Here is a 25,572-nt window from a genome sequence, read left to right on the forward strand (position 1 = left end):
GACCAGGTGAGGTTCACAGGCTCAGTTACCATAGCGACTGACCCTGAGCTTTAGTTACTTCCCTTTCTGAAACACAAAGACTTCCTCCACGTGTCAAGCTGAAGGGGGGGGGGAGTGGCCAACGGACCATTTAAAGCACCGCCAGGCTAAGCTAGCTGGAAGGGTTGCTAGTTCAACATGTTCCACCAGGTGGAATTCTGCCTCCAAGATGATCTAATGTGTGTAGTTTTGTGTTTAAAATCCCATTAACAATTAAACAATAGTGTCTAAAATACACCTTTTCTAAAATGATTACTCATTCCAAACATTCATGGAAAAACAACATTGTAACAAACAGAACAACAACATTGATTAATCGCCATTAATCAAGATTAATCAATTTCAAAATCTGCAATTAACTAATTCATTTTTTGACAGCCCTAATTATTATAGATAAAAACTACCAGAAGTACAAACAGTCATTAAACTGGCCTTCACATCAATGCAGCAGTAATTAAAATACACTATTTTTCTGTATAATGATTTAATCTAAGTATATTTTGACGTACTTTTACTGACGTAGAAGGGTAAAAAGTAGCTCCCCTTGTTGTTCATAATAATTCCTGGTTTCTATCTCTGAGATCAAAGGTCAACTCAACGTTTTAGAAAGATAATGTGAATCTGATCCCCTCCTCTTTCTTTCTTGTCTCATCTTTCAAACACACTTCATTTAAAAACAAACTTCCCACACAAAAAGAAATGTGGAATGTCAGCTAGATAAAGAGGAGAAAGGGACTGATTATAGCAGATCTGTAAGAAGGTATATGCTCTTTATGTTGTAACTGCTCTTGTACTAACAAGTGCTCTGTGTGATGTATGTTGTATTTATCTCTATTTACTAAAAGTACTCTGCGTGAGATATCTTGTACTCTGTGTTTTGATAAAAAATGGTTAATTACAGATAAAATAATATTATTGATTTTAAAGAATGTCGTCTTCAGTAGGAAACAGTGGGTCACAGACAGATGGTCGAACGATGTTGCACATTTTTTGATTTTGCAAATAAACAGCAGTAAAACCAAACAGATTAATTGAAAGCATTTTGGAAATTTGGTGACTGTGAGTCACTTGAACACAACTCATGTTTCATAGAATACAGTTGGAAAAAATTTCTGCATGACGGCAGACAGACAATAGACAACAAGACAACATAGAATACGAGTTTTAAAAAGTTAAAAATAAAGAAAGTGAAAAGTGTGTATGTGGAGTGTTGGAAGTGACCGTGGGATGTCAGGGTCAGAGGGGCACAAACAGGTTTTGTCCAGGGTGAGAGGGGCAAGAAACAATCTTTATAGCTCGCATCAGGGTCCTGGAAGCAAACAAGTCCTGAGATGTGTTCATGTTACCCCGGAAAAAGAGGAACTTTATTGCTTATTGCAGAGAACCACTCCACTCCGTCACTCCTTTCTCATTGACCGATATCCAGTCATGACCAATCAGCCACTTCACTGAAGGCCTTATATGTGTGTGTGTTTGTGTGTGTCTGTTTGCGTGTGTGTGTGGGTGTTGTCCATTGATGGATTATTGCAACCTGAAAGTTACTCTGTGGTGGAAAGTGGGCGAATTACGATATAGTTTTTCCAGGACTTTAAACGTGTACCTGAATGCATCAGGGCCATTCTCCTCCTCACGTGGAGGAGCTCATTGAGCCTCATGATAACGGGGTCTGAGCACATGAGACGCTGGTTTAGTTCTGCAGTGGGAAGTATAAACAGAAACCAGTCCGTCCATTATGGACTAAATGCTTTACTTTCTCTGTCCATTTGTTCCTCATTTGTGTCACTGTCCCTTTCTCAGTCTCATCTTTTTCTCAAACGTCGCTGTCTTTCATTTCTTCCTACCGTCTTTTTATTTGTCATTTTCCGCTATCTCTCTCGTCTGTCCGCAGTATTGAGACAATATCATCGTCCTGCCTGGAATGCAAAGACTCAATTGGTCGAGTAGTGTCACATGGGATGGTATAACTAATGCAATTGGTCTGTGCTTTAAGCCACTACCGTAAACACGACCATAGCCGCGCCAATCGAAACGTGCTCTGTTACGCTTAAATCACAACCTTCTCTTTTTAGCTTTTGGTCTGGGTCCAGATGGGACGGCTTCTGAGACTTCTGTAGACTGAAACGTCTCTGATGTCGACCTGTCAATCAGCGTGTAGCCCCGCCCTAAAGCATCCCCTGCTTTATAGTCTGTTTGACTCTAAATGGACCATCATTCACTAAATGAACATCATGCTGTATTGAAGAAGACTTGAAACTAGATGGAATGAATCAAGAGAGAAGTAGAGTAATTTTCTCATAGACGTCTATGGGACCAGAGGAGTCGCCCCCTGCTGGTCACTACACAGAATGCAGCTTGAAGACCTGAAGTTCTGACTTCACTCTTCAGACCCAGAGTTTGCTGCCTGTTAACTACACAGTCTTCTCTATTCCTGACAATACTCCGCTGTTGTCGTCTCATATGAACCAGGTGTGTGTTATTATAATTTGGTTTCAGGTGTTCAGGTGTTTGTGTTCGGCACCTTCGGCGGCCTCTGTGAATTCCCAGCATGAATCACGGTTCCTTCCTTCTCTCTCTCCCTCTCTCTCGCTTCATCATTCCAGTCCTCCCATAAAAACTCTCTGTCATTTTGTTTCTTTCCACTAATTTGAGTCACACTCACTCACTCACACTCACCTCGCACCACCCCCCTCACACACACACACACTCACTCACTCACTCACATAACTAAATGGAGGGGATTTCCATAAAGTCGTTTCTCTGACGCCAGGTTTTGTTGGCTCAACTGAGAGAACTTTACTTCCCACAATGCAACACAGAACAACAGAATACAAGATCAAAAAAATGAAAAAATGACCGCTGGAACTACATTCACCATTTACTCTAATGGCATACGTAATGGAACATTTAGACATTTACTGGTCTTATTTCTAATCCGTTGGGATGTTTAACATGTTGGTCCTTTAATCCGTCTCACCGTACAATCATAGGTGGGATTATTTGATTGACTGTTGACTGATGGTTGAAGGTAGCAATGCAATTTGAGAATAAAGGCATGAGTGAAACTGTCTGCACAATTAATGTTTTTGTTCTCAAATATCAAACGTACCAATAATAAATTCAAAAGTGTTAGGGTTCGAGTCTCAAAAATGACGGTAAAACTTGGTGGTATACCATGGTAAATAGAGTGTTGTAAATTTTACGTTAGATTAAAGTGGAATAATCCCATCCTGCTTTTTTTATTGGTTTAGATCCCACCAAAGTCAACCTTTAGATGCTATTGACAAAAGGCAACAGTGAACCACGAAACTATGTGCTTCCTTCTTCAATCAATCCCATCAGTGATTCACCACCAGTTAAACTTCACACGTCAAGTTAAGTGTATAGTTTTATTTGCACAGATAGACATAAAGAATACATTAGATGTTTTATTTCAGTGTGTGTGTATGTGTGTGTGTTAGAGAGTAAGTCTCGGCTCGTACATGTTGTGTTAAGTTAAATGTTTTATTAATTCACTTCACTTACAGTGGAGCATTTTAATTATTTCCAGCCTTAATGTTGTTAATGTTAAGTTTTGTGTATTTTACAATAGATTGCGCTGTGAACACACTCAGCAGCTTCACATCAGATGCTTTGGAAAACAAGGATTCAAAGCGTCCTATTGTGCCGACGGAGAGCTTCGTCCCATCAAGAGAAGCACAAAGGAAACGCTGCTTAAAGCTACAGAAACAAAAACTATTACACGTGGATAGAAGCTGCTCTTCATTTTCGAGCCGATCATGTCATTTCCTGTTAGTATTTGACCGTAAAGATACAGACACAAACTAAAGAAAACATACTTGAGATGATCACAATTTTGTGAAACAGAATCCATAGTTTGATTTCTCTCCAAGTTTGTTTTACCTTCTGTTGAACCTTTGTGCTCATCTTTCTTCGTTTTACCAATGTCAGCGTTTTCCTCGACTAACCCTTGGAATCAGAACAGTCTTGGAAAAGATGTTTCCACCAGAAGAAAACCGAATAAAGTTTACTGGCAGTAAAAGGATGGGAAAGGTCCAGGTTGAACAGACTCATGTTCCACGTTTCCCACCAGACGCTAGTCTTCTCTTACATGAAGCCCAGGTGTAATTGTTGGAAGAGAGCAAACTCTGTTTTCATGCACAATACTGAGGTGGGACTTAAACCTACAACCTTTCATATTCTAATTATATCTCCAGAATTAATCGAAAATCAAATGGGTCGCGGTGGCAGCCGGCCCAGCAGGTTAACCCAGAGTTCCCTCTCCCCTGAACATGTTGCGGATCATTTTGGGGGATCTAGAGGCGTGTCCTGGGTCTACCCTGAGGTCTCCTTCCTGTGGGAGGCATCCTGGTTAGATGCACAAACCACCTCAGCTGACTCCTCCTAGGATTAGGGTTAGGGTTGTGGTCTTGTTGGCCTTCTCAATGACCTCCTCAATGACCTCAAACATTCACTGTCCATGAAAGTCACAGAAACAGAAAGAAGAAACGGGACTGTTGATGAAGGTCAGCCCTGGTGGAGGCCAAAACACGGCTGGGAAGTGTGTGACTTATGGGCGAGAATATGAAGACAGCATCTACTGCAGGCAAACACAGCCCGGATGGCCCACTGCAGCGGGTCCGGCACCCCATTCTCCCTCAGCAGCCCCCACAAAAACCTCCGAGGGACCCGGTGCCTTCCCAAAGTCTACAAAGTTCACGTGGTTGGGCAACCTCCCAGGACCCCACTTGTAGCCTTGCGCGGGTTAAGAGAGGTGGTCCACTGTTCCACGACCGCAACCCAGCGTAAGCTTTCCCTGGGAGGCTTAGTAGTGTGGCACCCGATCGTGAGCCCACTCCCGGTTCCTCCTTTTAAAGATGACCCACCACCCTGGTCGGCCAGTCCGTTGCCACTGTTCCCAATATCCTCGCAACATTAAAAAGTCGTGCTAGACAAGACAGCCCAACAATGTCCCTTCCTTTGCAAAGTGTCATGGGAAATGTAGTGGTATTTGTATCTCATGTGTATTCTGGGCTGTTCAGGGTCAACACAAGGTATTTGAACTCACTACGCAGTGTCCGTGTGTGTGTGTGTGTGTGTGTGAGGAACTGGGCGATGCCATGAGTACAATGGCAAACAGTACAAACAGCAGGACAACAGAGTGTACCTATTGTGTGCATGTGGTGTGTGTCTCTGTGTGTCTGTGTGTGCATGAAAGAGAAACAGAAGAGAATTTGAAATTGTGTGTCCTTGTCTACAAAGACACGCACACAAGCTTACACATTGAGACCACACACAGTGTACTGCCCTACAAAGTGTGATGATGAGTGTGAATAAGGACGTGTAAAGGTGTTGTTAAAAACAGAAGAACTGATGTTTTCTATTCTTTGTACTACTACTAAGATTGAAGGATAAAGTAGGAGAACAATGCGAACGCACCCAAACACAGACCCAGAGGGAGATTCATTAGTTTTACTCCCAATAACTTTTCTTATTTCATCACACAGACACAGTTCCATTTTGGAATATATATCATGCAAAGAAGATAAATGTCCCTTTGAGTATCCGATCGGTTAAGCTCGTTGAAACCTAGGAGGCCTCTCTTTGTCAGTGATGTCATATAAACACAAACCCCAATAGAAGCCGGGAATGTAAACACACACACACACACACACACACAGCCTCCGTGTGTTTCAGTGGTGATATTCCAGGACGCTTTGCAGCTCGCAGGCCTTCAGTACGGGCTCACTAGGCCAGAAGTATGAGAAATGTTGTTATTTTCAGATTTGTTCTATATTTTCTCTCAGTTTTCTGTTTTTACTTTATTGCGTGAGTTTGAATCGAAACACACACAATAGTGTAGTAAAGTAAATTAACTAATATTCACACAGGCGGCTCCTCAAGTAGTTTGACTCTCAGTTCAGTGTGAGACCATAAAGCTTTTAGTTTAAATTCTGCTCATTTTAGTCTCCAAAGGTCCACTGTAGTGGGACTCAAACTAACAACCATCGATGGTACAGGATGATCTGTTTCAAAAGGGGTCGCTGCTGACAGTCCACAGACAATCAGAGTTTAGTCCCAGTAGAAGAACACAAACGCACCTCCAGCCACCAGTACATCAAGCTCCTGAAGTTTGTGGAGGATACCACCCTCATTGGACTGATCTCCAGACAGTGGAGATAGTTGTGGATTTTAGGAAGAACGCCCTGTGAATCACCCTGTGTGACTACCCTGTCACCGCTGTGGATTCCATATGTTTCCTGGGCTCCATCATCACCCAGGACCTCAAGTAGAAGCTGAACATCTGCTCCATCACCAAGAAGGCCCAGCAGAGGATGTTCCTTCTGAGACAGCTGAAGAAATTCAACCTGCCAAAGACAATGATGGTGCACTTCTACACGGACGTCATGGAGTCCATCTTCTGCTCCTCCATCAGCGTGTGGTACGCTGCAGCCACTGCCAAGGACAAGGGCAGGTTGCAGCGTGTCATCCGCTCTGCAGAGAGGGTGATTGGCTGCATCCTGCCGTCTCATCAGGACTTGAAGCAGCTAAAAGATTGTAGCTGACTCCTCTCACCCTGGACACAACCCATTGGTGCCCCTTCCATCTGGCAGGAGGCTGAGGTCCATCAGGACCAAGACCTCCCGCCACACAGTATCTTCCCGTCGGTGTCATCAACAGAGCCGCCCCCCCCCCGCCTGACTCTCACATCCCTTTTTCCTTCAGTAAATGCCATTATGTTGTCTTAGCTGTCTTGTGGTCCATTGTCTGTTCGTTGCCATGCACCAAACGGCCATGTCAAATTCCTTTTATGTCTGACATATTTTGGCAAAAAAATGTTTGATTCCTGATTCCTGAGGATGAGACACAGATCAAGTTGGACGGACTAGTCGGGTGGATCTGTGTTACTGTATGACTTTGTAGAAAGCTGTTATCCTACACACACACACTCAGTCTCTCTCTCTCACACACACACACACACAGTCGGACCACATTCTTGTGCTCCAGCCAAACATTACATATGTCCTCACAAGACAAGAGAGAATTCTCTCTGAGCTCCTCTTCTTCTCTGCTCATAAAAAAAGACGTGTTTAAAGGTTTCTTTTTTTAAACCTCCTTCTTCTTTGTGTGTCTCTTTGTGCGTCCACTGCGCTTTTATGTTTCAGAAGAAGAAACTCCTGCAAGGCTGCACACAGAGGGTCAGTATGGAAGCTAACGAGTTCTCTTCTCCACAGGTTTCTACTTCCTCTGACATCATCGCAACATGCCTGAGGGGTCACAGCGAGGACACCAGAGATTGCCGAGGAACACAGGTAAGGGGCGGAGCTAGGTCAAGTTTAGTTTAAGCGTCCCCCACAAGAAGCGAGTCAACAATGATTCTCTCTGTGGACTGAATGTGTTCAGTGAGTGGAGGAGATAACGATAAGACGTAGATGACTTTAATGACATGTAGACCAGGGGTGCCCACACTTTTCAACTGACCGAGTTACTACAAAGCACGTCATCAAGGAGCATCAAAGCCCTGTGGTGCAAAGGATAGCACTTCAGACATTTAGTGTCTGAAAATGTTGCCGAGGATGTGGGTTCAAGGTCCACTGGAGTAGAGCTGCGATGATTAGTCGATGTAAAGGAGGATATTGATTATGAAAAATCATGAATGAATAATAAGATTAAGAGCAACTGGTCTTTCACATCCGGCATTGCAGTACACTACAGGAAGTGCTGGGGCGGTATCGCTTCTATTGTCTACATGTGTCACAGCGCGGGGTGCGAGGGCAAGGAGGGAGGACTCAGTCGCGGAGATGATGAAAAATAAAAGGATTTTAATAGTCAAAGAACTCGAACTCAAAATCGCTCCAACCGAAAAAACAGGAAGGAGGAGAAAACTAAACAGACAAAAACAGGGACCTGGACTGGAGAACACGAAACAAACTTACTTGACAAGAACACATGACACGGTCGACATGTAATGACGCCACACACAACAAGAGACTCACAGGACTTAAATACACAAGGGAGGTGCAGGTGATTGAACACAGGTGGAAACGATCAGGCACGGCAGACAATCACAGGGGAAGACAGGAAGTGAAGTTACCCAGGGACACAAGAGACATGAAAACTACAAAATAAGACAAGAAGCAGACCCAAACCGTGACAACATGCACTAAAGGAAAAGAAGATGTTTGTCAAATTGAACATGGGAGAGCCCAATAAGTCTGGGAGTATTTCATCAGTGAACCAAAGAGTACAGCGCAGGTATTTCAAAGCAGCGCGACGCAACGCAGGAACATTTAAATCATGCTGGAGACACGTCTTCTCCTCATGGGTAAGTTTAGCTGACTAAAGTAACGCTAGCCTTGTTAGCTTTGCGTAAGGTTGGAGAACAGAACGTCTGGTGGAGGATGCTAACTCTATTATGTTAAATGCAGTGTAGTCATTGGGTAAATTATCGTAGCCTGCTGTTTGTTTCTGAATAGTTAACGTTAACCTCCACTTAGCCTTCTTTAAAAACTAAAAATATTTCATATCAACGCAATGATGAGATCTACTATAACATAATACAATCTATAATACTAAAGCCTACAATGTGATAATTCAAGCTGTGTTCTTTCTCTTGTTTAATATGCAAAAGCCTCAACATACTCGTCACCTGCTTAGATTTGATTGATATTTTTTACAACTAGTTGCACTTTCTCGATACTTTTAAACGCATATTTGCACTTACATTTTGTATTACTATTATGATGGTTGCATTTGCATTAACTTGTTACTCAAATACATTTAAAGTTCAAAATCCCCATAAAAGGACCAAATCCACGGGGCCTTTCAAGAGAAAGGCGCGTAACCATGGTGACATGGGGGGTAAAAAGGGAGCAGGATGTGAATGGGTGAGAGATGGTGTTGGATGGAAATAAACGGCCACATATTGTAGCCAAAATGAATACTTGGCTCTTTGTTTCCACGCTTGTACATTGTGGTCAATAATAAAAAAAAAAGTTGATAGATTAGTTGGATCCGGAAATAATCGTTAGTTGCAGCCCTACACCGGAATCAATCATCTGCATTTGTGCCTCATTTAGAACTCAGACATTCAATTTGAAGTTCACAGAATAAATGTTTGTTGTGGTTTTGCCACCAAGCTGGAAGTCATTTAAGCATTTTTATTTCAGGATTCTGAGGCTCTAGCTTTCTACTCCGAGCTGTGACTTCCTGTCGCCGAGACACAGAGAGCAGCTATAATACACAACCATATCGCACACACACACACACACACACAGAGTAATGATGTGTAATTACACAAAGCCACTATGCTGTTTAGTTACTCGGCTGTTATATTGTTATATTGGCTTCCACAGATAGCCTTCCAACACACACACACAATCTGTGCACACTGCACTGATTGTTGCATTCATAGGCAGACACACAAAAACACACACATCAATACACCCAGACTGCAGGAAGTTGTATGGTTTGTGGTGATAAAGTGTAGCGCTGAACACACACACGATAAAATGCCATTGTCGATCTGCTGATTACAACCACTGAAAATAACCAAGCAGAAAATACGGAGAACGCCCAAGATAAGACTCGAGAAACGTGAAGATGAATGATGGAATAGAGACACGAGGAGGGGGAGGAGGAGCAGGAGGAGCAGAAGGAGGAAGAGGAAAAGTCAGGTTAGAGGAGGAGGGAGATGAAGAGAACAGGAAAAGGAAGAGGATAAAGAGGAAGACAAGGAGGAGGGACAGGAAGACAAGGAGTAAGAGGAGGAACAGGAAGAGGAGGAGGAGAAGCTGCTACTTGTTGCTAACATTGACAAATACACAAATCACATGGAATTACCCACAAGTCAAATAAATATCATACATGATATATCATTTCATATATATTTTTTATCCTATCATATATCATAACCACCTCATGTGAGGAAGGAATTGGTCTCTTTGACAGATGGAAGGAATGAACAGTTCAAACATCATGTTGTGGCTGTGATTAGAGAGGAGCCCCCCCCTCCACACACAAAGCACCTAATCACAGGGGGGCGGTGGCCTGCTGTGGTTTTACACAAATTGGAAAGACAACATATGTGCTTAAAGTCTTTAGAAGCTCAAGCAGCATTGTAGAGTCAGAATATGTATGTGTGTGTGTGTGAGAGACAAAGAGAGAAAGAGGGATGGGACAAAATACATCAAACCACATCCTATTATTGAGCTTTGCTTTACACTCACACACTCTTGTGTGTTTGTGTCGTTACTGTGTGCGTGGAAGCGATCTACCATGTGTTACTTTCATCTTTCTTTCTCTGCTTGGTCTTCGTTGTAGTTTGTGAGCATACGCTTTCTATGCTGGTGATGTAGGAAGGTTGATTTGTGTCTTCATTATGCAATAAAAAAACCTTTTTGAGAGCAAATTTCTTGTATTGCAAACAAAAATCAAGTTTGTGAGTAAAAAGATAGCCACCGCTGTCAGATTGCATCACCTCGTAGTTGACGTCCCCTACCCGTGTGACCACAAAGGGTCCCTGCCACTTGGCGGGGAGTTTTGAGCTAGACGAAGGAAGCATTACAAGCTGGAGCCAATTCCTCACTACCCAGTGTGTGGAGTTTGGCTCGCAGGCCCAGGACCCTCCTCCCAGTGTTCCTTAAGCAGGTCGAGCACTCCCCCTGTGGTTACCTGGCAAGCAGCAGCTCGAAAGGAGAAGATCCCGTGGAGGCCTGGAGGACCTACTGTACAACAGAGGATCAAGCCATTTATCCCAATTACGTTCATCATCGTAAATGAATTTACGAATCATGGATTTTAACGTTTTATTGAGCAGTTCGTCAGACTGGGGTTGGTAAACAATGCTCCGAACAGACTTAACCCCCAGTAATTCGAAACGTTCCCACAGTGTGCGTGACATGAACAAGTTGGTCCTGGTCAGTCAGAATCTCTTTTGGAACGGAGCCTGCATAACACTCTTCACGGAGATGTTGGGTGAAATGGCTCGATGACGTCCACACCTTGGCGTTCAAATGGCACCTCTATTAACGGTAGCGGTCGCCCAACAGTTGAGGCGCCCTCTGTGGGTCGGGTCTGGGAGGGGTCGGGAAACCAGGGGAGGGCCCATGCTACCACTGGCGGCCGATCGGCGCTCTACCCACACTCTCTGGCTGCTGCCACCTGTCTGACGCAATGAGAATGAGAACGGGCGATCCCCGGGCCAAACCTAGCCTCTCGGAAGGCCCTCCGGTGGTTTCGGGGGACAGTCCTATCCGGTCCATGATGGCCCTCTTCACATCTGCGTAAACGTGCCTGGCCGCGGGTGGCAGACCCCTCAGGAAATGCCAGTTCGCCTCCACCTGATCGCGCTGCATAGCCGCGATATCTCCAAGCATCTGCCCCAGCGCAATCACCGAGCTGCCCGTCAATGCTCCCAATCGTCCCTGGTCAGGCGCCACTGTAGCCAGGATGGAGCTACTACCGCCAGGTTCGTTTGAAGGATGAACAGACACATGGTTTACTGATCAATCCACTTTTTATTTCGTAGTGAGCAGGTTCGTGGGTTCGTTGCTCCGCTCCTCGGCCTTGCCGAGACAATCAGTCAGGATGTTGCTCAGCTGTGCTTGTTAACTACCTGCCTTCACCGTTTGCTCAACCATTCCCCCGCTCTCCACTCTGCAGCTGAGCTAACCACACCCCGCCACCACAGTCTGTATCTCAGTTTACAACCCAAAAGATCATCTTTCTGAAACATAAGTATTTCAACATCTCTTCTCCTCAGTTTCTTTGTCTGAACCCAACTTTCCTGGTGTCTCATAAAGACGCCGAATCACCTTATTTCTTAAAAGTTGAAATGGAAGAAAACACAAACACCTACAAGTTGTTTAAAGAGGACGTTGAAATGAATTTGAACATAAAGAAGGAAGAGATCATTTGAAAAAGGAAAGTCGTGTTTTTAATGTTCCAGGAGGTTTTCATTTGAAATTAAAATATTTAACATGATCTTGTTTCACATTCAGCAGAAGAGTTCATTGTGTCAGTTGGTGGTGATGTGACGCTCTGCTGCACAAACACAATCACACAAACACACACAGACATGCACACACACACACTTCCTGCCCAACCCCCCCTCGCATGTTTCCTCGTTTGATGGTAGATGCAGTTAACGAGGTTACTCTCACCCCAGCCGCCTTATTGCACCTGCAGATCTACTGCGTGGATCAAACCATCAGCGAATCAATCCTTCGATCGATTGATCCGTGTTGGCCGATAACGACCGGCACCGTTTTTGGTTTCTTTTGTTCTTTCACCCATGTGGATGGATTTGGTGTCTTGGTTCCTGTTCCCGAGGACCTTCACAAAGGTCTGAAGTAAGTCGGGTTGGTGCGCCGTTGGGAGTCCGCGACGTTCACCCAGAGTCAGAGGGAACACGACTTCTTCTGATGCATTTCTGTTTTTTTGTATCAATCCTGTCGTCATTTTGAGCTCATATGTGATTTCTGACAGTTATCAAGCTGTTAACTTGATACGTGGTTGCTATGGACTTTGCTAACCTGTGTGTAGCTACTCCTTTGAATCATTGTTCTCTCGTTGATTTGCTTTGTTAGTTGAGTTTGTTCAATAAAGTTTCAGACTTATTGAATCAGGTGAATCTCTGAGACCTGATTGGTTGGTGATTTTTGAACTCAAAGCATCTGTTCCTGTCTCTCTGCAGCTGCCGAGCGTCCCTCCTCAGCCTCGTCTCTTGGCGGGATTGTGGGTAGGATGATGTCATCGTGCGACCGAGGAGCCTCGTCTTCCTCCTGCACCTCCGTCAACACCGCCTGCTCCGATGGCGAGCGCACTGCCTCCCTGTCCCTGTCTTCCTCCGTCTCGTCCGTCTCCCTGCAGGACACCTCCCACTCCTCCTCGTCTTCCTCCTCCTCGTCTTCCTCGCTGCCGTACGGTGCCGTGCCAACCTACAGCGCCTCCTCCTCCTCCACGCCGAAGAGGAACGACTCGGACATCAGCCTGGAGCTCACTCCGCTGGTGGCGCCGCACGGAGGAGGAGGAGCCTATGTAGCCCCGGGGGAGGGCAACCCCCCCGGTGGACGTGGAGCCAATCCGGCGACGGGAGGTGCGGTGGCCCCGCCCAGACAGCTGTCCCGCCTGGACCGAGTGGTGCTGGAGATTGTAGAGACAGAGCAAGCCTACGTCAGGGACCTGAAGAGCATCGTGGAGGTAAGACGTCTTCACAGATGTTGAGCTCACCACAACTTCCTGCTTCCTGCAGGAGGACCAAAGGCGGCCATCACTGATTTTGTTAAACATTCATTATTATTATAGTACTATACCGGTAGAAAATATGGAAACAACGTCACGTGTTGTCATCTTTTTTAATGCGTTTTATTTTGAAAGTCCAGCAACAGCTCGATCTTTTAAAAATGTATATTTTTTTGGTTATATTTTTTTCTTCCTTAGGGGGTGGGGGCTAGTTTCAGAAAAGGGTTTAGGGGGTGACCCCTGATACAGTGGATCAGGAAACACTGGTCTTCATTGGAAACAATTTAGTGAGGTCTAATTCATCTTTAACATTACAGACGTTTGGCTGCTCTGGCTCTAGACCAATCCGAACGGTTCCTCATCATACTAAATATACGTGGGGGGGGGGGGGGGGGGGGACTTTGGGAGGAGCCAGCTGTAGCTGTAGATTTAATGGCCAGGTGTGAATGCCTCTGGGGCAATTTACCTGCAGCTGGCTTCCACACACACACACGCACACACACACACACACACACACACACACACACACACACACACACACACAGACACACACTGGACAAACTACGGCTCAGGTTTTTAGAAAGTAGGTTCATCACGTCTCGATTTGCTCAGTTGGTCTTCTTTCTTTTTATTTATGGCGTCACCTTGTTGAAACACGTTTCATTCTTCTGAGCAGGGATGCTGTTTCTCCTGTTGCATTGTGGGGAATCAGTTAGTACATCATGTTTAGAAGCAAGTAGAAAATTACCTTCTTTATAGTGAATTTTTAATGAAAGATAATGTGATAATTTGCTGACTTGGTTAAAGGTGTGTGTCTAATTCATCACCGCTCCAGGTGCGTCAGCCAGGTGGTGTGTGTGTGTTTTGGGGTTGTGTGTTTTGTGTGTGTGTGTGTTTGTGTGCATACAGCTGTCAGATTGAGTGTAAAACATCCTCTTGAAGTAAAAGATAGAATTTACTGCTGCTTTCATCCTCTGCCACAACACTCACATTCACGCACGCACACACACACACCCTTACACTCACACACGCACACACACACACACACACACTTCTGCCCCAGCTGTCAGCAGGCTAATCAGCTGTCTTTCAGTTTCTTCTTCTCTGACCTTCAGCAGAGGACGAACCCTCTCAGTCATCACCACATCCTTCTTCTTTGTTGGTAACCCTTCCTGTCTGTGTGTCACCTGTGTTTTTCACCTTTGACAACTTCTACAATCCCAGAATGCCTCTCTGCTGATGGGAAGGAGCTCTGATATGATGATATGGCGTGTGTGTGTGTGTGTGTGTCCTGTAATGCAAGCCTCCATTCCTGCTGCTCTCTGCATTTGAGGTTTTGCTGAAGTCTGGTTTTGATTGAGGCTACATGATGTCACGCTCACTGGGAATCTGAACCAACTACCATAATAGGCCTGTGTGTGTGTGTGTGTATGTGTGTGTGTGTGTGTGTGTGTGTCAGAGAGGGAACAATAACTCAGTCTGAGGAAAAGAGTGAAACATCTCTCTGTCACTAAACCTGTCTCTCTATGAACTTTATTTTCTAAAGAATAATTAAAGCAGATCAATAAAACTATAAACTATTATCTAGTGATCAGATCCGGGTGTCCTTCTTCTTCTTCTTCTTCTTCTTCTTCTTCTTCTTCTTCTTCGCTTTCTTGGAAATTGCTAAAATATGTGAAATTTTAGTAGAATATTTTGTTGTGATTCATGTTCCTGTTTGTGAGTAGAGTGTTGGAGCGAACATGAGACGGGACCCCGACCCTCAGCCAAGTGGGACAGGAAACGGGGGGGGAGATGGGGGGCAGATGAGAAGGCGGGGGTAGTCATTTGGAAGTAAAGGCAGATTGGGGGACACAAAAGGGCAAAAAGTAGAAAAATGGGGATGAAAAATGTAAAGGAAAAGAGAGAGGCAGCAAAAAAGGAAAAGGACAAGATGACAGAAGAATGTGGAGGGGGAGGAGGAGGTGAATCGGGGTCGGGGGGGGGGGGGTTTGGGAAACAAGAAGGGAAAGAAGCAAAAAGAAAACAGGATTCAGCTCACTGGAAGTGTTTCTGGTTTCCTCCTCGTTCTGCTGCTTGAAATGTTGAATTCATTCAAACCACTTCTAATGGAATGAGACTCGAACCAACAACCTCTGAGTCTAGCTGCTAGGAAAACAACATATCGCATGCAGGTATCAGGTACAAACTAAACATCTTGTCACATTAAAGTGTGTCTTTTATCATTAACTCTGCTAAGACTTGAACCCACAGCCTTTAAATGTATTTAGTCTCAGTCCACTACACCACAGAGCCGCTGACCCTGCAAAGAAGACATTAGAGAAGGAGGAAAGGAAGTGTCAATCAAGCTATCACTGCATTGAAGAACAGGTTTAGCAAGGCGGTGAGGGATGCTAAATAAATGTACTCTGAGAAACTTCAACAACAGCTCTCAGCAAGTGACTCTTCTTTTTGTAGAGGTTTTCAACACCTCACAAACTACACCTCCGCACTGGCAGACGAGCTGAATGACATTGGGACAGTCCTGACTCCATCCAGACCCCCACCCCTTCCTCCCCCAGCTCATCAGGGGCTCACGCCTTTGTATCACCACCGTCCCTCACCAGCAACAACCCTCTCTATTCTGGAAAGAAACGTTAACAGGCTCTTTAAACAACCAGACTCAGTCTCCCCCCCCCCCGCACCCTAAAGCATTGTGCTGATCAGCTGTCTCCGGTGTTCACTGACATCTTCAACACCTCCCTGGAAATATCAGGCTGCTACAGCCCACAGGACTCAGGATCACATGACTTAATGACTACAGGTCCGTCGCCATGACGGTGAAGTCTTTTGAATGGCTAGTCCTGTCCCAGGTGAAGACCCTCATCTTCCCCCTCCTGGACCTGTTGTCTACAGAGCCAAAAGGTCTGTAGACGATCCTGTCAACACGGCCCTCCACTTCATCCTCCAGCATCTGGACTCCCCAGGAACCTACGCAGGATCCTGTTTGTGGACTTCAGCTGTGCTTTCAACACCATCATCCCGTCTCTGCTGCAGGACAAACTCTCCCAGCTGCATCAGTGGATCACTGACTTCCTGTCTGACAGCACGTGAAACTGGGGAAACATGTTTCTGCCTCTCGGACCATCAGCACCGGTTCCCCCCAAGGTTGCGTTCTTTCCCCTCTGCTCTTCTCCCTGTACACCAACAACTGCACCTCCAGTAACCAGACCGTCAAGCTCCTGAAGTATGCGGATGACACCACCCTCATTGGACTGATCTCTGGTGGGGACGAGTCCGCCTACAGGTGGGAGTCTGACCACCTGGTGACGTGGTGCAGCCAGAACAACCTGGAGCTCAACGCCCTAAAGAGACTGGAGATGGTTGTGGACTTCAGGAAGAACGCAGCCCCACCTTCCTCCCTCACCCTGTGTGACTCCCCCGTCACCAGGGTGGACTCCTTCCGTTTCCTGGGCTCCATCACCTCCAAGACCTCAAGTGGGAGCTGAACATCAGCTCCATCACCAAGAAGGCTCAGCAGAGGATGTTCTTCCTGAGGCAGCTGAAGAAATTCAACCTGCCACAGACGATGATGGTGCACTTCTACACGGACATCATGGAGTCCATCCTCTGCTCCTCCATCAGCGTGTGGTACGCTGCAGCCACTGCCAAGGACAAGGGCAGGTTGCAGCGTGTCATCCGCTCTGCAGAGAGGGAGATTGGCTGCAATCTGCCGTCTCTCCAGGACTTGAAGCAGCTAAAAAGAGCGTAGCCGACCCCTCTCAATCCCCGGACACAACCTGTTTGTGCCTCTTCCATTCGGCAGGAGGCCGAGGTCCATCAGAACTTAGACCTCACGCCACACAAACAGTTTCTTCCTTCTTATTCTTCTCCTTCTTTTCTCCTCCTCTTCCTCCTTTCTCTTGTGGAGCTGTGTCCCCCCTCCCTCATCTTTCTTGGTTTCTTCTCTCTCACTCTGTCCATCCTCAAAGCTATGTTTCCTGCTGCCTTTAAAAGGTGATGAATGCAGCCAAGGCCTCTCATGATGTGCCTCATTATACACTCACACACATGCACACACACACTCTCTCACACACACACACACAAAACACTGCTTGTTTTTGTACCAAATGTAGGGTAAAAGAAACAGTGAAGGAATGAGAGAGATGATTGTTTGCATCCACTTTGTGTGTGTGAACGTAAACACACTCACACACAAACACACACATAAGAATTCCACCCAACAACATGGTGTGCAGACGTCCCTGTCAGGCTGAATGTGGTTTGTGTGAGCAGGCATCCCATAATAACCACTCTGCATTAATAAGCAGTGGGGGGAGAACATCTGCATTCATTTGAACTTCTCAGCCCTTCAGGGAAACGTTGACATCATCATTGATTCATGTGAGATTTACAGTCATGTGACCACATCAGGAAGTGACCCCCGGGAGGAGGGTGGAAATCCGTAGCATGTTGGATTAGAGATTTATTGTTTTCCAATTCTGGTTGAATAAATGATCAAAGCTTGAAAGAAATTTCTATTCATCATACCGGTTACTCGGCGGGAGTTCCCTGCTTCGACTGGTGATGACTGTAGGGTCATAGATTCCATGTTCTGTTGTGTGTCTGCAGGATTATCTGGGCTGCATCATTGACTGCGGCTCTCTGCCTCTGAAGCCCGAGGAGGTCAGCACTCTGTTCTGCAACATCGAGGACATCTACGAGTTCAACAGGTAGCTCTCTCACACACACACACACACACACACACTGAACATGAAGTCCATGTTTCATTTCATCGCTGGCCTTCAGTGTTTCAACGAAGTCCGACAGGCGTTCAATGAGGCCGCGGGTTCCATCCCCACCGGGACCCCGGCGCCAAGAGGAGACGTGTGGAAAGGCCTGTTGTGTGTGATGGGGAGCAGCAGCTGCTCAGCTCATACGGCACATTACAAAGGCTTACGCTAGCTTGAGACCTTCACACAAGTCACTTGTGTGTGTGTGCGTGTGTGTGCGTTGGATTCACACGAGGCGTTCAAGAGCAGCGTGTTTTCTGTTGTCAGATTTGGTTTGTAGAATTCTGTTCTGATATTAACAAATATTCAAAATATGTTTTAAAGTCTACCAACTCCAGCTGTGTGTGTGTGTGTGTGTGTGTGTGTGTGTGTGTGTGTGTGTGTGTGTGTGTGTGTGTGTGTGTGTGTGTGTGTCTGTGTGTGTGTGTGTGTGTGTGTGTGGATATGGGGTGGGGGTTTTGCTTTCAGCGTCTTGGAAGGAATCTGTTGAAATGTGTCACACGCACACAACTCCACCCACACCAACACACACACACACACACACACACAGGCACACACACACACACACACAATTGTCCACCCTGCTTTTCACACTTCTTATTCTTTGTGTTGGTTCGCACACACACAGACGCACACTCTGAAACACCAACAGTCACACAGTTTTCATTCCTTCGAGCTTCCTGCCTCCGGTTCTCATGGGAAATATTAAGAGAGACTCTCTCTCCCTCTCCCTCTCCCTCTCCCTCTCTCTCCCTCTCCCTCTCTCTCCCTCTCTCTCTCTCTCCCTCGCTCTCTTTGGATTGTCTAGAGTTTCTGACCTTGTTTCTCTCTTTGTCCCAGAAAGAGAGAAAATTAGAAAACCCCTTTCTTTTTTCCTGAGTCACACACACACACACCAGATGGACATAACAGGCCCAGAGAGACTGCATCATCAGCATAACTCCAACATGACGTGTGTGTTTCTGTGTGTGTGTGTGTGGGGGGGGGTAACACACTCACACACACAGACTGGTGCTGCTACCCTTGTGAGGACGTTTGGTGGCATTCCTCATTCTGTTAATGTGAAGCTGATCGTGACCTTTGACCCTCAGACTGCTGCTCGAAGGGTAAGAGGACTCCGTCTTCACTTCCTCTCTGCGTCTCTGTCTTCCATGGGGGGCCTGAGTTATGGCTCCGTAGTCATCCGGCGCCTCAGACCCCTCCTGGGAACCACGTCACGCCTCCCAGGCGCACAAGACGAGGGCTCCTGGGGGGGTGAGATGAAGAGTTGTAGTGCTGCTGCATTGCGGCTGCCTATTGGCAGACATATAGAGAACTAGTTATAATAATGTCTATAATAGTACAATCCTTAGGCGCCACAGACATGTGTGTATATACATCGGTACGGGTCATGGGTCACCATCACTAGGTAATCAGACCCTTAGAGGCTCCTCCCATGGCCCATCATGCAGTTTGGTACACGTTGGATGTTCCATCCGCTGACTCACACGTTGTGCGTTTGCATCCCGACGTCCCATACCGTTCGGTGACTTTGAGGCCATGTTGGGGGAAAGTGAAGCATATCTGGGAGGCCTCAGTGAGGATGAAGACCAGACCCCTCGGCCCCCGCTGTGTTTGGTTTGAACCCCGGCTCGGGGGGTCATGGGGGCGTGTGGGGTTAGGAGTAGATTTGTGTATCTAACAGCTAACCCCCCCCATCTGAGGGGAGTGAAGGCTCCAAACACTAAATCTAAATATCACTACAAGAGCAAAAGTTCAAATGAAGAGAAGGGGAGGAGCTCTTTGACTGACGTGAGCAGGAGCCAATCAGAAACCAGAATGAGGAGTTAGTTAGTGTGAGTTAAATGAAGACGTTCTGAGACATTCTGCCTTTTATCTTCTTGTCTCTCTGTCTGTCTCACTGTTGTCTTCATGTTCATCCCACCCCCTCCTCTCTGTGGTCTCTCCATTGAAACCCAAAAGAAAAACACTCTGAATTTCCTCTTCCTTTCCCACAAACCCTCGTTATGATGTTCGCCAACCACAGAATGAGGCTCGACGCCAAAGGAGAGTGTGTCTGTCCATGTGTGTATAAATGCGTGTGTGATAATAAGAGACTTGATTTCAGCTTGTTACCTAAGAATGCAGTTCTCTGGTTTATCCTCAGGAGAGTGTGTGTGTGTGTGTGTGTGTGTGTGTGTTGGGGGGGTGACAATGAGTGTGGATTGTGGGAACAGTGGGAGCATTTTACATCCGTACCAGTCTGCTGGTTCTGTTGTCAATGACCGACCCGATCAGATCTATTAGAGTGTGGCGTTGAGGTGTCTTGGCGCATCCTCGTAGTTTCCAGCACTGACAAAGTAAACACCTCCTTCTGCGTCTCCTCAGCGACCTCCTGGAGGACCTGGAGAGGAGTCCTCACGCCGCAGCCATCGCCGAGTGCTTTGTGGAGAGGGTGAGTACAGCACAGCCCTGTGTGTGTGTGTGTGTGTGTGTGTGTGTGTGTGTGTGTATTGGAACACCAAACACTCAGAAAAGCACCAGCAGAACTGGACCCTTATTCAGGGAGTCACACACGTTACTCAACAGACCAGCTCCTGCTGCTGATAAAACACCCTGTAAGTCACTCACACACTTTGCTGTGGTTAAAGCCAAGAGCAACGCTGTTTAAGTGAAATAAACTCCATCTCCACCGCCTCCATAGGCTCAAATGGGTGTTGATAGAGGGCCTCAGAAACCGCCAATAGATCCCACAGAGGAACCAGGAGACAGGGGAGCTTACAACGAGCACCTTTCATGAAATTACATAATAAAAGATGTTGCCCCACCAGCTTCTCTCCAAAGCCCAAATAACTGAGATAGCTGCTAAACATACCTCAATAGTAGAAAAAGCTTTGCACTTGTCCACTAAATCTTGCCACAGATGGCACCATTCCCTCAAAAACCCACCATTTACCACTGTATAGAGAGCGAAGGCGGCTCCTGCACTCTGAATGGTGTCCATGACACGTTCAGGCAGGCCTGTTGCGTTCAGGTTCCACCTCTCACAGGTCTGAGTGAGGGTGGTGGATCTCCCCGCCATCCTGGGACAAAAGGTCCCTGCATATGGGGACAGGCCACTGCCGTATTCGGGATCTGATGTACGCCACCACGATGGTGTTGTCTGTTTTCACCAGGACGTAGCGTCCCTGGAGAAGAGGTTTTATGCCGTTTGCTGTTCTGCCCAACTTGGTTGCTCCCCACCCTGACAGGGGGGCATCCGTTGTCAAGGTTACCCTGTATGACGCCTGACGCGAGAGCCGCGACGTCCTATCACGACGGTGATACTTTCGCTCTGCGGTTGGCGGATGCAGTGCCGCAACCCAGCGCCAAAAATACCTCATCAGGAGAAGCCCCAAATGTACCACAGATACTGACTCAGCATCAGGCCGAGCAGGCGAAGGCGAACTCTGAACGACATTGCTTTTCCCAGCTGGAAGTAGGACAGGCACTGCATGCTGTCAGCGTGACGCGATGAGAGAGGGAGTTTATGTTGAGACCCAAGTTATCTGTACATTGCGCCGGCTCGACTCTGTCCAGTTGATATTGAACCCCAGATCCGTGAGATGATTTATCACCGTAGCGGAATCTCTGACCGTCTGCCCCGGTCACTGGGAGCATATCAGAAGATCGTCTTTGTACGAGAAAACCCTGATGCAGCTGTTCCGTAACAGAGCCAGAGCGGCTTCCACACACCTGCTGAACACACGATGAGAGCCCGGATGGGATGGCTTGGTACTCGTAGGTTTTTCTCTGATAAACAAACCTGAGAAACAGGTTATACGGTGTGCTGGATGAATAGCGATATGAAAATAAGCGTCGGAGAGATCCATCGTTACAAACAATCCCCTGGATGACAGAGCCCTTTGTGTGTACGATCCTGAACGTGTATTTGCGTAGGTGCCTTTAGATCTAAATTGGGGCGGAGGGATACACCCCCATTTTTTGGGATTGGGAAGTAGTGGGAGTAAAATCCCTTCCTCAGCTCCCTTCCATCGCCTGTTTGTTTAACAGCGAGGTTATTTTGTCGAGCTGAATCACCCTTGGCTACTGAAACCAACACACCGTTAAATATGGGTGGTTTCATAGTGAATTCTAGTCTGTACCCCTGAGACATGTGACATCACCTCCATCCCCAGGAGGGAGCGGCTTCCCCTCAGTGGAGCGTGAGCCCCCCCTGCAGGGATTATGGGGCCATGACGTGGTTTTATTTTTAGATTCTTTTGGGTGGTGGCCTTTGGCAACTGAGAAGAGAGGGAATTATATGATCAATTAGACGGGCTTTTTGAGTTGAAAAGAAAGAGAGAAGAAGTTTATTCACAAACAAAGAGAAGGTCCTGCAGTCTGAATCTTCTAATTCATGTCCTTGTTACATTCAATCACAGCTTTTGATGACTTTGATGAATTTGTTGAAAATGAAATTTATGTTTTCAATGTTGTGTCCTCTCGTCTTATTTTTCAGAGCGAGGCCTTTGACATCTACACCCTCTACTGCATGAACTACCCCAAGTAAGTGGAGACATATGACTCATGACTTATGAGTGTCACATTGATCCGATCAATCTTGTGATCCGAGATACCACTGACAGGTAACCCCAGGTAACACTAGGTAACCCCAGGTAACCCCAGGTAACTCCAGGTAACTCCAGGTAAAACCAGGTAACACTAGGTAACTCCAGGTAACACCAGGTAACTCCAGGTAACACCAGGTAACACTAGGTAACACCAGGTAACCCCAGGTAACACTAGGTAACACCAGGTAACAGGGTAGGAGGGGGCGGAATACGGAAGAACGTACAATGCGTCGTAGACTCTGAACGGATGTTGAGGAGGTGCGTGGCGGTGGATCCGATCTCCATGGAGGAACCCAGTCTCATCCTAAGACTGGGTCTGTCTAGAGGGAAACAGATGTGCAAAGTGATTCTCTCTGTCATCTGGATACCATGGGGATGCTTTCTCCATAACAAGCGTCTTCTCCGGAGTCCTGAAGGTCTCACACACAACTTTCACCAAGGAGACCTCCATTTGTCACTTCATTAGTTTGTGTCATGTAGGTCTGATGAGGTTGGTTTTCCTTTGGACATGCTAGTTACGCTGTTCAACTGCTGTTGCATGAGACCGGTTGTTTATTTAAGCTATTTAGGTTGTTTCATAGCATATTAAATCCTCAAGATAATTTAGGTTAACGGAAAAATACGTTGATAACTCATTGACTGATAACACTGTGTGGGATGGGTTGAATGCAGAGAATAATGTCCCAATGGGGATTTATAAAGGATACTTTCCTTCTTCAAATCGCGGGAGTTGATTTTTTTTAGTTTGGGACATGTCAGATACCCAAATTAACGTGTAGAAGCACTAAAAAAGTGGAATTTTCCTAATATGTCCCCTTTCATTTTTAAAGCTTCTCTTCCTGTCTCCTATTGCACCTATTCTTCCATTTGATCTGGATTCAAATGTAAAACTCATTGCAACCTAAAAAGGCTTAAAGGTTTCAGATTTTTATCAGATCAATAATCTTAAATCTGTGAAGATGAGCTCAGAGAAGAGTTCAGTGAGAGAAGAAGCCCTCCTCAGTCCGTGGAAACAGATCGACTCACATACCAACCGATAGGATGGAGATCGATGGATCATAAGTCCTGATGTCTGGTCTACAGGTTGCAGCTCTCTGCTGTCTCAGACTCAGTTCTGGATCTGTTTCCGGTTCTGTTTGTAAAGTTCTGGATCTGATTCTGAGGCTCTGGTTGTACGGTTTCTGATTCTGAGGTTCTGGTTCATGTTTTGAGGTTCTGGTTCTGAGGTTCTCGTTATAATGTTCGCTGCGCTTCGAGGCTCAGTTTAAGGTTTAATATTTTGTCCAGATGTTGAGCAGAATGTCAGGAGTGTGTGTGCATGTGTGTGTGGGTGAGGGGGGGGCATAGTTTTGCGATTTTTTCCTATTTCTTCGTGACACTATTGTATTGATACACAATCAAAATGCAATCTATTGTTTCATTATTTATTTGAATTGTGTGTTTTCAAGTCCTCTCATGGTCGTTAGCTTCACGTGCTTGTTTCTGTAGAAGATATTACTGCTGCCTCCTCGCTCCTCTTTCCCTCCATCATTACCTTCACCTCCTTCCTCCTCCTCCTCCCCGCTGGGCTCTGACGTTCTTTTGCTCCAGGATTTTTTGTCAATGAGGGGCTGCTTCGTCCTCCATCATCTCCTCCGACATCCCCCTTTCTCTCTCGTGTCTCCTCAATTCATCCGTACTGCTTGGCAGCTTCCTCCTCGTTCCCATGTCAACTTGTCTCCTCCGTCATCTCATCAAGACTCCATTACAAGCCTTTCTGTTCCCGTCTTTGTCCTCTCTCATTCTCCCTTTCTCTGTCCTCCTTTGCTCCTCCTCATTGATCTCTTCTCCTTCTTACCTCGACTGGTTTGTCAGCGCTCCAAACATCTGTTTCCTCCCTCACGGTCCCCTCCATTTGTCCTCTTTCTCCCTTCCTTCGCTCCTTCCTGATGAATGCATTCGAGGAGTTCCCTCACACCTCCTCTGTGAGGATTTTTTTTCATAGGAGATCTCTCTGGTCTTATCTGGACCACATCTGGTTCAGTTCATCAACCTTTAGTTGAATCCTGAATCACATCCCTGATGTTTGAGGGGAAAGAAGCTCCATTTACATCAGAACCAGGTGGCCATTAACAGTTACATGGTCTCTCTCTCTCTCTCCACAGTTCGGTAGGGGTCCTGAGGGACTGCATGAAGAACAAGAGTCTGGTTCCTTTCTTTCAGGAGAGACAGGCGACTCTGAACCACTCGTTACCCCTGGAGACGTACCTGCTGAAACCAGTGCAGAGGATCCTCAAGTACCACCTCCTACTCCAGGTAAATCTTCAAATACTACATTCAGTACCTCAGGTACCACCTGCTACCCTTAGACCAGAAGGTCCTGACTCCAGATAGTCACTAATTCCAGCTGTCTGGTCCAAGGTTGAGAACACCTAAACGTTTCTGTGCTCTCGTGTCCGTCCGTCTTCTCAGGAACTTTCCAAGCACTTCGACAAGAGCGACCCCGGGTATGAGGTCATCGAGGACGCCATCATCACCATGACGGCGGTGGCCTGGTACATCAACGACATGAAGAGGAAGCAGGAGCACGCGGTGCGGCTGCAGGTTAGACGGTTCCTTTCTTCTCTAATACATATATAATACCCAGACAATTGCTTTTTCAACTTTAAGAACGCTTGAACGTAAACTGACTCAAGAGGCAGCCAACAGCGTGGCTAACAGCGTGGCTAACAGCATGGCTAACAGCGCGGCTAATAGCACGGCTAACAGCGCGGCTAACCGCCCTAACCAAGGCAAACGTATCTGGAGCAGTCATGATATTTGAGTTTTGTCATCTCGGTCAGAACCAGACCCAAAGCAGGCTGTGTCTCAGTTAGAGATGTGAAGCATTCTGACGTCTTTGAGGACAGAATAGATGCTGTGAACTTGTTCTCATGCTGTAATACATG

The 25,572-nt window shown here is 46.3% G+C and overlaps 1 protein-coding gene across 2 annotated transcripts in view; it reads left to right on the forward strand.

The window, feature by feature from the left end:
* The window catches only part of plekhg2 (pleckstrin homology domain containing, family G (with RhoGef domain) member 2), a 30,698-nt gene that overhangs the window by 1,825 nt on the left and 3,301 nt on the right, over positions 1-25,572 (forward strand). The window contains exons 2-8 of one of the 2 annotated variants that reach the window (XM_062560961.1): positions 7,272-7,349; positions 12,734-13,239; positions 17,893-17,993; positions 20,421-20,487; positions 22,534-22,580; positions 24,790-24,940; positions 25,097-25,228. In XM_062560961.1, coding sequence (XP_062416945.1) covers positions 7,301-7,349; positions 12,734-13,239; positions 17,893-17,993; positions 20,421-20,487; positions 22,534-22,580; positions 24,790-24,940; positions 25,097-25,228 — 1,053 coding nt within the window. In that variant the 5' untranslated portion in view covers positions 7,272-7,300. Of the gene's footprint in view, positions 1-7,271; positions 7,350-11,923; positions 12,390-12,733; positions 13,240-17,892; positions 17,994-20,420; positions 20,488-22,533; positions 22,581-24,789; positions 24,941-25,096; positions 25,229-25,572 lie in introns of those variants that run through there. The other variant, XM_062560962.1, reaches the window with a different exon arrangement.

The sequence above is a fragment of the Pungitius pungitius genome, chromosome 3, assembly GCF_949316345.1.
Source record: "Pungitius pungitius chromosome 3, fPunPun2.1, whole genome shotgun sequence".
NCBI lineage: Eukaryota > Metazoa > Chordata > Actinopteri > Perciformes > Gasterosteidae > Pungitius > Pungitius pungitius.